Source organism: Perognathus longimembris, chromosome 7, assembly GCF_023159225.1.
Source record: "Perognathus longimembris pacificus isolate PPM17 chromosome 7, ASM2315922v1, whole genome shotgun sequence".
Lineage (NCBI taxonomy): Eukaryota > Metazoa > Chordata > Mammalia > Rodentia > Heteromyidae > Perognathus > Perognathus longimembris.
Genome location: NC_063167.1, coordinates 35,171,493 through 35,184,760, shown reverse-complemented (window position 1 = coordinate 35,184,760; position 13,268 = coordinate 35,171,493). Strand labels below are relative to the sequence as shown.

Here is a 13,268-nt window from a genome sequence, read left to right as displayed (position 1 = left end):
CTGCACAGACAAAAAAAAACGGTGAGATTCATATGTCTAATTAACAGCAAAACCTGGAAGTGGTAGAGCACAGCTGAGAGTAGGGGAGCTCAAGGATAGGTATTAAAACCTCAGGGCAGACACACATACAAAAAAAGATGTATGAATGACCAATACACAGGTGAAAAGATGCTCAATATGGCTAGTCATCAGAGACCTGCAAACTGAAACTAAAATAAAATACAGTTGGTAAGCTGGTGCCAGCAGCTCACACCTGTCATTCTACTTCTTCAGGAGACTAAAATCTGAAGTTCACGGTTCAAAGTCAGCCCAGGCAGGAAAGTTTGAGAGACTCTGATCTCCAATTAATTACCAAAAATCCAGAAGTGGTGTTGTAACTCAGGTGGTAGAGTCTTCAGCACAAAAGCAAAAGGGCAGTGGCTGGGAATATAGCCTAGTGGCAAGAGTGCTTGCCTCGCATACATGAAGCCCTGGGTTTGATTCCTCAGCACCACATATATAGAAAAAAGCCAGAAGTGGCGCTGTGGCTCAAGTGGCAGAGTGCTAGCCTTGAGCAAAAAGAAGCCAGGGACAGTGCTCAGGCCCTGAGTTCAAGCCCCAGGACTGGCAAAAAGAAAAACAAAAGCAAAAGGGCAGCACCAAGACCCTGATTTCAAACCCAAATGGATAGCACCAAAAAAAAAAAAAAAAGATACAATCATAATGTTTTAGCATGGCTGAAGTTTTAAAAACAAATTATTTCAAGTGTTGGCAATGAAGTAAAGCACTAAAAATCTCATACACTAATACAATCAACTATTTTTCCATTCTCATTTCTGCAAGTCTCTAAGCATAATTAAAATAGGTAGAATTTTATCTGTAATATTCTATGCTTTCAAGAATTTAATGTTACAAGTACTCTGACTCATATAATGAATACCATGGGCTAGGAATATGGTCTAGTGGTAAAGTGCTCGCCTCATAGTGAAGACCCCTGGGTTCGATTCCTCAGCATCACATATATAGAAAAAGCCGGAAGTGGCACTATGTGTGGCTTAAGTGATACAGTACTATCCTTGAACAAAAAGAAGTCAGGGACAGTGCTCAGGCCCTGAGTTCAAGCTCCAGGACTGGCAAAAAATATATATATGTATATATATATACATATATATATATATAATGAATACCATTATCCGTGTTGATACGGTCCAAAAACCACTATTCTAAAAACTAGTACCAAAATAACTTGCATTCACTATGCACAGTGTGGCACAGCCTGACATGGAGGGAAAGGCAATTAGTGAGTTCTTCTGTATAATGATGAAAGTGAGACTTTCATAGTGAAATCTACCCAATGAATCTGCTCTCTTCAAATATATTACCTTCTGGACAGAGTCCCAGTGCTTCATAAGTAAGAAGTTCATTGACAGAAAAGCAGTCATGAAGCTCTATTACATCAATATCATTTGGTCTAAGGCCAGATTTCTCATAACATTTTCTGGCAGCTTCTTTACTCATATCATAGCCAACCTAAAAACAGAACCACATATAAACAAATTTAGCATGCCAAAACTAGACCTTTTAGACAAGGATTTTGAGTATATATAAAACAATAAAATATGAGTTGAATCTGTATTATGTAGGAAGTCTAAATAAAATGATACGCAGGAAGAGGATACATACACATATACACAAACATACATATATACATAAATATTTTTGAACTATAAAGTAGAGAAGTTCTAATCAAGATATATAGGGCATTATAATTCCTCGGATTATGTTTTATGTTACATTATGAAAACTATCCTAATACATACTGTGTTAAATTGGTTGAAGAGATTTGTCAATGTATCATTATGAATCAGATACACTGAAAAAGTGGGGAAAACACAATTTTTTTGTTTTTTGGCCAGTTCTGGAGCTTGAACTCAGGGACTGGGCACTGTCCTTGAGCTGCTTTTGCTCACGGTTAGCACTCTGCCACTTGAGCCACAGCACCACTTCTAGCTTTTTCTGTTTATGTGGTACTGAGGAATTGAACCCAGGGCTTGATACATGCTAGGCAAGCACTCTCCCATTACGCCACATTCCCAGCCCACAATCTTTTTTTTGTTTTGTTTTGTTTTTTTTGGCCAGTCGTGGGCCTTGGACTCAGGGCTTGAGCACTGTCCCTGGCTTCTTCCCACTCAAGGCTAGCACTCTGCCACTTGAGCCACAGCGCCGCTTCTGGCCGTTTTCTGTATATGTGGTGCTGGGGAATCGAACCTAGGGCCTCGTGTATCCGAGGCAGGCACTCTTGCCACTAGGCTATATCCCCAGCCCGACAATCTTTTTTTAAGTCATATAGCATTCAATCTGGGGTTGGAGGCATGGCTTAGGTGACAGAGTGCCAGCCAACGAGCAAAATCATCAGATACTAAGTTCCAGTTCCAGTCTCCGACCAATAAAAAATTAAAAAAATAAAAGATTCAAATCCATTTTTCCTAAGCCCATGCTCTCTTCTCCTGTCAATGCTTTTTATCAGGTTCCTGGAATTGAACCCCAGGCCTGTGGATTCAAAGGCTATGCTGAGCCAGGAGCCAGTGGCTTGTACCTATAATCCTATCTGTTCAAGAGGCTAAGATCTGAGAATCTCAGTTCAAGGCAACCTGGATGGGCAAACAAATCCAAGAGACTCTTATCTCCAACTAATCAGTAGAAAGTCAGAAGTGGATGTGTGGCTCAAGTTGTAGAGAGCTCCAGCTATGGGCAGAAAAGTTGGTTAGAGAGTGAGAGGCTTTGAGTTTAAGCAAAAAAAAACAACAAAAAACAAAGTCTAAATTGTTAGTCTGTCTTTAGTCTAGCATGATAAAATGCAAGTTCAACTTCTCATCAAGAAATAAATTGAGGTGCTAGGAATGTGGCTTAGTGGTAGAGTGCTGGCCTAGCATGTATGAAGCCCTGAGTTTGAGCCCTCTGTACCATATGAACAAAAACAAATAAAATTAATTTTAAAAAAAGAAAAAACTAAGACACTGGGACACTGGTGGCTCACATCTATAATACTAGCTATTCAGGAGGCTGAGACCTGAGGCTCACCATTCAAAGCCAGCCTGGGAAATTAAGTCCATAAGACTCTTTTCTCCACTAAACCACACAAAAAAAATCTGGGACGTGGCACTGTGGTTCAAAGGGTAGAGTGCTAACTTTGCACACAAAAGCTCAGGGATAGTGACCAGGCCCAGAGTTCAAACCTCAGGACCAGAAAAAAAAAAAAACTGAATATAATATCACCCCTAATGCTGGGTACTGATGGCTCATACTTGAAATCGTAGCTACTTAAGGAGGTTGAGATCTGAGGATCACAGTTCAAAGCCAGCCCAAGTAAGAAAATCTGTGAGACATTCTTATCTCCAATTAACCCTCAGAAAACCGGAAGTGGAGTTGTGAGTCAAAGAAGTAAAGCACTAGCCTTGAGCAAAATAGTTCAGGAACAGTGCCCAGGTCCTGAGTTCAAGCCCACAACCAAAATAATAATAATAACAACAGCATCTCTGCCATAATCTAATTTTGTTATTTCAAGTTTTAGTTTCCCAACACTGTGACAAAATACAAGTGAAAAACAACTTAAAATTATGAAAATGGTTAGTCCCAGGCTGAGGTATAATCAATCCTAGGCTGTGGTGAAATTTTAAGCTGAGGCAGGGGAATTTACAAGTTCAGCCTGAGTTATATAGTGAGACAGTCTCAATTAAAAGCAGAAAAGTAGGGGCTGGGGATATGGCCTAGTGGCAAGAGAGCTTGCCTCATATACATGAGGCCCTGGGTTCAATTCCTCAGCACCACATATACAGAAAATGGCCAGAAGTGGTGCTGTGGCTCAAGTGGCAGAGTGCTAGCCTTGAGCAAAGAGAAGCCAGGGACAGTGCTCAGGCCCTGAGTCCAAGGCCCCAGGACTGGCCAAAAAAAAAAAAAAGCAGAAAAGTAGGGGGGGTGGAATATGGCCTAGTGGCAAGAGTGCTTGCCCAGGGTTTGATTCCCCAGCACCACATATATAGAAAAGGTCAGAAGTGGTGCTGTAAGTGGCACAGTGCTAGCCTTGAGCAAAAAGAAGCCAGGGACAGTGCTCAGGCCCTGAGTCCAAGACTGAGTCCAAGACTGTCAAAAAAAATTTTTTTAATTAAAAAAAAAAGTAGGAAAGGTTTATTTTAGGCTGTGGTTTCAGAGGTTTCAAATTAGAACCCATAACTTTGGGCCTATGGAAAGACAGAACATATTGACAGGAAGCATGTGAAACAGCAAAACTACTTCATGAAGACAAGAAAGTAAACAGAGTTCACTCACTTTTTTTGGCCAGTCCTGGGGCTTGGACTCAGGGCCTGAGCACTGTCCCTGGCTTCTTTTTGCTCAAGGCTAGCACTCTGCCACTTGAACCACAGTGCCACTTCTGGCCGTTTTCTATATATGTGGTGCTGAGGAATCGAACCCAGGGCTTCATGTATACGAGGTAAGCACTCTTGCCACTAGGCCATATCCCCAGCCCCGAGTTCACTCACTTTTATGACAAAGCCCCTCCCTTAAAACCCATTCAGCTAAGTACTCATTATCAGATAAATGCATTGATAAGTCAGTGTCCCCGTGAGCCAGCAACTCTACATCCCACCTCTGAACATTGCTGCACTGGGATCAAGTCTTCCACATGTAAGCATTTATGGGACATTTCAGTACACATCACAGCACTGGCCTAGGGCTGAATTATGTATCTTCATTTTCTCCATTTTCTTTAAAATCTATAAAAATCTTTCTGTAAAATCAGGGGGCTTTGTACTAAGGGTTAAGAAACTTCCCTGGAGCTAGGAATAATAGAACTCCCATAGCCCAAACTACTGGGGAGGCTGAGGCAAGAGGATCGAGTCCAGACATTTGAGGCCAGCCTAGATAACAACAGTGAGACCTCATCTCAAAACAGAAACAAAGTTATCTGAAGTCATTTTTGCTTTTCCTTTAACTTCATAAGTCTGGAATCTTGCATATTTATTCACAAAAATAAATAGCATGTCTAGATAGGTAAAGGTCATACTTATGACTCCACCATAAAAAGTATCTCTCTTCATTAGTTTTCCCATATCAGACACTTAAGGACAGATTACAATACTAAAATTTCTAGACCAATATTTTGTGAGTAAATAACTTCCAAGGTTGGTGATAGACAATGTATGCCATCTTGAAATTTTAAATAGCATGTTCCATCAGGTGCCAGTAGCCCATACCTATAATCCTAGTTACTCAGGAAACTAAAATCTAAGGATGGAGCCTCAAAGTCAGATCAGGAGGGGAAGTTCATGAAAACTTTTTTATTGTTGTTTTTTTTGTCAGTCATGGGGCTTGAACTCTTAGCCTGGGCATTCGCTGTCCCTGAGCTCTTCAGTTCAAGGCTAGTGCTCTACCACTTGAGCCACAGCACCACTTCTAGTTCTCTGGTGGATAACTGGAGATAAGAGTCTCAGGACTTACCCACCCAGGCTGGCTTTGAACCAGGTTCCTCAGATCTTAGCCTCCTCAGTAGCTAGAATTATAGGCATGAACTACCAGCACCCGCCCCCCCCCCACATCACCCCCCATTTCCCCTCCCACCTCCATGAGATTCTTATTTCCAATTAACCACCAAAGAGCTGAAAGTGAGGCTGTGGCTTAAGTGGGTAGAGCATTAGCTTTGGACACAAAAGTTCAGGCACAGTACCCAGGCTCTGAGTTCAAGCCCTAGTTCTGGCACTAACTTATTAGTTAATCAATTAAACAGCATTTCCTCTATTTAATTAATAAAATAATCTCAGACATACCATTTTAATAATGCTTTTTCCTTCAAATGAGCTTGGCAAATCAGTCATCATCTCTTGTGCCACAATTTCCACGGCTTTCGATTGCAGTCCATACTTGCGTACAAACTCTTCACTAGCCAAAACTGCTGCAGCAGCACCATCTGAAGTGGGACTAAGAGGAAGTAAAGCAATGACTTACTCCTGTCCCATCTCAACCCCAGGATTCCAGAATGGGAGACAGAAGGAGGTCCAAGTATGCTGGCTGGTGCACTGTCTTCTTGTGATATATATCTTACAAACCACATAGGCTTCCCACTGAAGACTGGACCTCTAAGCAAGACCTCCAATGCTGTCCATCACTTCATGATTTCTAGTCTCTCCCCAAAAAGAGTTCTCATCACACAAGATCCTGGATTTGCCCGTGCAGATGCATGAGGCAATTTCTGATGACTTTCTGAAATAACCAAAAGGTTATTTCATATCCTACTGCAATAAAAATTCAATTATACATCTAGATAGCTCCATCTCTGCTTAGCTCAGAGAGCTCACTCCTGAAATCTTTTTGGAAACTGAGAAAAATAGAAGAGGGATACTGGAAAGTCCATATGCAAGACTCTTTAAGATCTCCTCAAAGCAGACCTTTTCCTTAGAGCATCTTCTGCTTGCAATCTAGATTCCCTGGGGAGCTAGACTGCAAATGACAGAAGCCCTCTGTGAGTTCAGCAGGACTCTCTAGAGGGGAAAACCCTCAGAATGCAACCTGACTTGTTTACCCGAATCCCAAGCCAATATCTGAAGGGTTCTGACAAGCACAGACTAGGGCTTATGCAGGCACTACACAGGACTTGCTGTCAGGCAATTTGCATTATGATTTTTTCCTTGTTTTAATTTTATTCTTGATTATTTTAATAGCAGAAAGTTTCCTATATTAGAAGCCCATTTAGGGAAAAACAAAATGCTCAAAGAAAAACCTTTGGATTCCTCTGGTCTCAAGGTAATTTTAATGAATAAATATAATTAAAGCAACTAAAGCAAGTAGAAATGATAAGGGAAAGAAGTAAAACATATTTTTCAAGATAGCAGATGGTCTGTCTCAGAACAGGAGTAAGAAAAGGGTATTCTCATGAAATAACCCAGAAGATCACATTGGTATGATTTCTGCACAACCTGAAGTTTAACCACAGAGGGATGGGCAGGGAAGGGGAGGGGCACAGTTTCATCTATCTAGTAAATGTCAAAATATATTTTTCTTACCAACATTGTAAGACAGTCAAAAAATCTAAAACACGTCGTGATTTCATTATTTCATCTAAACTGTATTCATCTTGGAACTGGGAATACCTAAATGCAAAATAAGTAGTTACAAAATGTGCAGTAATAATTGCAAATTTTGTTGAAGATGTCTTGGTCAAGAGTTAGAATAATATGTGAATATTCTTTTCACAACCAAAACAACAGCCTTATTAATAGTGTCAACCATGAAATGAAGATTTGAATTGAATTTAAAGAGAAAATTCAAACTTCAAAATACCATCTTCTACAGCTGGGATGTAGCTCAGTAGCAAAGCACTTGCCTAGCAAGTGCAATGTCTTGGGGTTTGATCCTCAGTACCAAAAAATAAAAGACAAAAAAAAAATACCACCTGCTATGTAATGTAAAGAATTAGCTGGGCACCAGTGGCTAATGCCTATGCTTCTCAGGAAGCTAAGATCTGAGGATCTTGGTTCAAAGTCAGCCTAGGCAGGAAAGTCCATAACACTCTTATACCCAATTAACTACCCAAAAATGCCAGATGTGGAGCTGTGGCTCAAGTAGTAGAAGGATAGCCTTGAGCAAAAATGCTCAGAGATTGAGCCCAGGTCTTGAGGTCACATCCCAGGACCAACACACACACATACACACACACGCCCCCCCCAAAAAAAACTTTTTTGTCACCTTTTTGTTTTGTTTTTTCCTGGGAATTGAACATAGGGTTTTGTGTTTGCCACTTGAGCTATGCACCCAGTGCTTTTTATTTTTTTATTTTGTTTTTGAGATAGAGCCCCAAGACCAGAAGAGATACAACCTTATTTAATACCACTAAGCTTTAATAGTATCTAAATACAAATAAGTCAAAAACCAACTGCAAAGTAGTCAAAAGTTGACTTAGGTACAAGTCTCTTTTTATTTTTTTTAAATTCTTTTATTTTCTTTTCTTTTTGCCAGTACTGGGCCTTGGACTCAGGGTCTGAGCACTGTCCCTGGCTTCTTTTTTGCTCAAGGCTAGCACTCTGCCACTTGAGCTACAGCGCCACTCCTGGCCGTTTTGTATATATGTGGTGCTGGGGAATAGAACCTAGGGCTTCATGTATAAGAGGCAAGCACTCTTGCCACTAGGCCATATTCCCAGCCCAGGTACAAGTCTCGTATAAGAAAAACAATAACATTCAAGTTAATATCTTTCATATCTTACATTTTCTTTTCAAGTATAAAGTTGCATATTACACTGAAGAATAAATTGGATTTTCATTTCTTATCTTGGAAATACTTACGGGTTATTAACTGAATGTTTATGATTTTTCCATCCAATATTTGCAAAGTGTTCAATTTTTGTTCCTATAGAAAAGATAAAGATCTGTTTAATGTTTTTCTGCTATTTATGAACAAATGTAATAATGATACTCGAGCTTCTGCTAAATACTTTTATGTTTTCTCTTACGTAGATATCATATATATTATTTAATAATTTTTTACTGTGATTATAAAGGTGAGGTATAGAGGGGTTACAGTAATATAAGTCAGGTAAACAGTACATTTCTTTTTGGACACTGTCACCCCTTCCTTTACTCCCAGTTTTTGCCTTTTAGTAATTTTTATAATTAAATATAAGGGATTTTTTAAGAATTTATTTTATTTTTAGCAAGAATTTACTTTTTTGCGACAGGGTTAACATAGAAAGAAATAGGAAGAAAAAAAATTTACTGTTCCCTGTATAGGAAATGTAAGTTAAAAGATTCTAAATTTTCCAGATGCTGGTGACTCACACCTATAATCCTATCTTCTTAGGAGGATGAGATCCAGAGGATTGAAGTTCAAAGCTAGCTGGGGCAGACAAATCCAAGAGACTCCTATCTCAAGTTAATCACATTGGAAATGATGACAAATGGTACTGTTAGAATGGAAAGTTTGCTGATACACTGAATACTCAGTAGAATCAGAATCTTGATCAAATATAGAAAGATGGACTGATCATTGATTGAGTGGGGAAATTTTTAGACTGGGTGGGGATAGAGCCAGTTTGAGAATTAAAGGTTTTAGACCTCCTAAGTATGCAACATCAACTAGACATCCAAATGGAAATACCTTTTGTAAAGTGCTGAAGATACAAGATAAAGTTTATTTATTTGTTACATTTTGCTTTTGCTAACATTGATGAATATTCACCCTTGTTAGCCCCACTTCTGTTGTTTGGTTTTGTGGAGGGTTTTTGCCAGTCCTGGGGCTTGAACTCAGGGCCTGAGCACTGTCCCTGACTTCTTTTTGCTCAAGGCTAGCACTCTGCCACTTGAGCCACAGCACTACTTCCAGCTTTTTTCTATATATGTGGTGCTGAGGAATCGAACCCAGGACTTCATGTATACAAGGCAAGCACTCTACCACTAGGCCATATTCCCAGCCCCTGTTAGCCCTACTTCTACTGGTATTCTCCCCTTTGGGCCTGTTTTATTTTCCCATTATTCTATCTTAGTATTAATTGTATCAGAGAGTTTCATTATGGTATTTCAGGCATGTTATATTTCGCTCTAATTAACTCCTCTTACTGCTTTCTCTTTCCTTGTCCCCCAGGCCCCTACTGATCAACTACTTTTATTTGTTTGTTTGTTTATGCAGTGGTGGGGCTTGAACTCTGGGTCTGGGCACTGCCCCTGAGCTCTTCGGCTCAAGGCTAGTGCTCTACCACGATAAGCCACAGCACCACTTCTGGTTTTCTGGTGGTTAATTGGAGAAAAGAGTGTCACGGATTTTCCTGCCTGGACTGGCTTTGTGATCAATCACTTTCATTGAGGCTCCTTATGCCATCGTATACATAGTTGTATTTTTTAAATTGTTCACCCTCCACCTTTCCCTCCCCCTCTTCCCTAACCCCTGTCCTCCCACAGAGGATAGGGTGAATCATGTTTGTATATATATGTATTTGTACATATATATGTATATACTTTTATGAAAGGCCCTTCATTTTTTAGACTCTGTATGTAACTAGTATTCAGACAATTTTTATACCGTATTTCTCCATGTGCTCTTTTCCAGCACCCACAAAAAACTGAACAGCAAGAGGATGGGCAGAAACTCCATACTTATTGGCCAAGACTTCAAGATGTTTATCTACAGGGTGGGTCCTATTTGCATACTATGAGAGAAGGGAAAAACAAGTTTGAGTAGCTGACATAGTATCTCCTTCAACAACTACACTATTACTAACACATTCACTTATTCTACAAGCATAAATAGGAAATACTTCACATAAAAGCACAGAAAAGATCTGAGCACCCGTGGCTCACCACTGCAATCCTAGCTACTCAGGAGACTGAGATCTGAGGATCATAGTTCAAAACCAGCCTGGTAAGAAAGGGTGTGGGATTCTTATATCCAATTAACCACTAGAAAACCAGAAGTGGCACTATGGTTTAAAGTAACAGAACACTAGCCTTGAGTGAAAAAGCTCAGGGACAGTACCCAGGCTCTGAATTCAAGCCCCATAACTGACAAAAAAAAAACAAAAAAAAAAAACAGAGGAGCCATGAGCTAGTAACTCACACCTACTCAAACCTATAACCCTAGCTATCCGGAAGGCTAAGATCTGAGGATTGCAGTTCAAAACTAACCCAGGAAACAAATTCTGAATTTTTTTTTTGTCAGTCCTGAGGCTCAACTCTGGGCTTTGGGAGCTGTCCCTGAGCTCTTCAACTCAAGGCTAGCACTCTACCATTTGGGTCACAGTACCACTTCTGGTTTTCTGGTTGTTAACTGGAGATAAGAGTCTTACAGGGGCTGGGGATATAGCCTAGTGGCAAGAGTGCCTGCCTCGGATACACGAGGCCCTAGGTTCGATTCCCCAGCACCACATATGCAGAAAACGGCCAGAAGCGGCGCTGTGGCTCAAGTGGCAAAGTGCTAGCCTTGAGCGGGAAGAAGCCAGGGACAGTGCTCAGGCCCTGAGTCCAAGGCCCAGGACTGGCCAAAAAAAAAAGAGTCTTACAGTCTCCTGAATAGCTAGGATTACTGGTGTGAGCCACTTAGCGCTTTCTAAGTTTGAGATCCTTAACTTCAATTAACCACCAAAAAACCAGAAGTAGAACTGGTTCAAGTAATAGAGCACCAGCCTTGAACAAAAAAACTAAAGGATGATACTCAGACCCTGAGTTCAAGTCTCAACTCTGGCACAAAAATTTAAAAATAGAAGGAAGGAAAAAATAAACAAATGATCAAGCAACATTTATTCAACATCTTATGTGTGGAAATAACTATTCACGATGAAGGAGAGAAAGGAGTCAAAGATTCAGCTAAGGTTAAGATCATCTGGTACCTACATTTGTAGAAAGTGAGGACAAGAATAAATTAAAATATAAGTAATCTCATAGAGGGAAACAGTTTTACTGTTTATTTTTTCTTCTTTTATTTTCCATCTTTCCTTCTCTCCTTCAAAACCCAAAGATTCCCTCTTTTTTGGTGACTGTGGGGCTTGAACTCAAGGCCTGGGCACTATCCTTGAGCCAATTTGTGCTTACAGCTAGTGTTCTACCACTTGAGCCCCAGCACCACTTCTGGTTTTTGAGTGATTAATTGGAGATAAGAGTCTCATGAAGACTTTCCTGCCCCGGCTGGCTTTGAACTGGGATCCTCAGATCTCAGCCTCAGCCTCCTGATGAGCTACAATTATAGGAGTAAGCCATCAGTACCTGGCTTTTTTTTTGCCAGTCCTGGACTTGAACTCAGGGCCTGAGCACTGTCCCTGATCTTCTTCTGCTCAAGGCTATCACTCCACCACTTGAGCCACAGCACCACTTCTGACCTGTCCTGTTCATGTGGTGCTGAGGAATTGAACCCAGGGCTTCATGCATGCTAGGCAAGCACTCTACTGCTAAGCCACATTCCCAGCCCTCTCTAAGATTCTTTTTTTTTTTTTGGCCAGTCCTGGGGCTTGGACTCAGGGCCTGAGCACTGTCCCTGGCTTCTTTTTTGCTCAAGGCTAGCACTCTGCCACTTGAGCCACAGCACCACTTCTGGCCGTTTTTTGTATATGTGGTACTGGGGAACTGAACCCAGGGCCTCATGTATACGAGGCAAGCACTCTTGCCACTAGGCCATATCCCCAGCCTCTAAGATTCTTAACCATCCTAAAATACCACTGTGGAAAACAAAGTCAGTGGTGGTCCATTTTCAAGACAAGGCATCTGACCCTGAGTAAAAAGTTGCTACATATGACTTATCAGCATGTGAGCAGTGGGGGAGGTGAAGACAAGATCCTCTTCTAAAATCCAACCAACCTCAAAGGATGCATGTGTTCAAATTATCCAGTACAACTGAGGGGAGGGACTTTCACACTGGGGAATAAATTATTTGGTATAACTTCTCTGTGTGTGTTTGCCCACCAGACACCTGATTTTGCAAGAGGGCCATTAACCACTCAAGTCTTGCTTTTGTTGTATTCTGTGTCTTGAAGGCCATTCTTTGAGTTGGGCAGGTGAGTATGTTTCTTTTTTTTTTTTTTTTTTTGCCAGTCCTGGGGCTTGGACTCAGGGCCTGAGCACTGTCCCTGGCTTCTCTTTGCTCAAGGCTAGCACTCTACCACTTGAACCACAGCGCCACTTCTGGCCTTTTCTATATATGTGGTGCTGAGGAATTGAACCCAGGGCCTCATGTATACGAGACAAGTGCTCTTGCCGCTAGGCCATATTCCCAGCCCGTGAGTATGTTTCTTAAACCAGAATCTGTGTAATTGTATGGTATTGCCTTACAGTTTACTAAATTACTATAGCAAATTATGTTTTATGTTGCTCATTAACAGTGCATGATAATCACATGGACATAATTCTTTTATCATACTGAAGTAAGGATATTGGGTCTAGCTGGTGCCATCTGGGCTTCTTGGTGGATGAAGGTGAAGTCCCACCCTCTGGTAATGGGCATGGCTGAATTCCTAGAGGCAAGGGCAGGGATTGGGACAATAGGGTACTGGGCCTGTGCCATGAGCTCCCTGTGGCACTGCCCCTGACCATGACCCTATGAAGGCCCCACCACCTTAGCTGGCCATTTTGCGCCATGCCTCGTGTCTCTTGACTCTCCTCAGGTCACCACGGCATCCCACTTTAACTCTCTATTACAGTTGATCTGCTTTGTTGAGATTGTTTTTCTGCTCCTTCTTTACTCTGCTACTTTTGTGGCTCAGTTTTCTATCAGTATCAAGTGTATTAGAGACTGCAAGTTTGTGGGGGGTTTTGGTTTCTTTT

General features: G+C 41.1%; 1 protein-coding gene across 1 annotated transcript in view; it reads right to left on the bottom strand.

Annotated features, from left to right (window-relative positions):
• The window catches only part of Scp2 (sterol carrier protein 2), a 58,324-nt gene that overhangs the window by 34,238 nt on the left and 10,818 nt on the right, over positions 1-13,268 (bottom strand). Inside the window, exons 6-10 of the mRNA XM_048351330.1 lie at positions 10,042-10,168; positions 8,313-8,376; positions 7,035-7,121; positions 5,802-5,952; positions 1,362-1,509 (exon numbers count right to left, since the gene is read on the bottom strand). Of these exons, the coding sequence (XP_048207287.1) occupies positions 1,362-1,509; positions 5,802-5,952; positions 7,035-7,121; positions 8,313-8,376; positions 10,042-10,168 (577 nt within the window). The remainder of the gene's footprint in view (positions 1-1,361; positions 1,510-5,801; positions 5,953-7,034; positions 7,122-8,312; positions 8,377-10,041; positions 10,169-13,268) is intronic.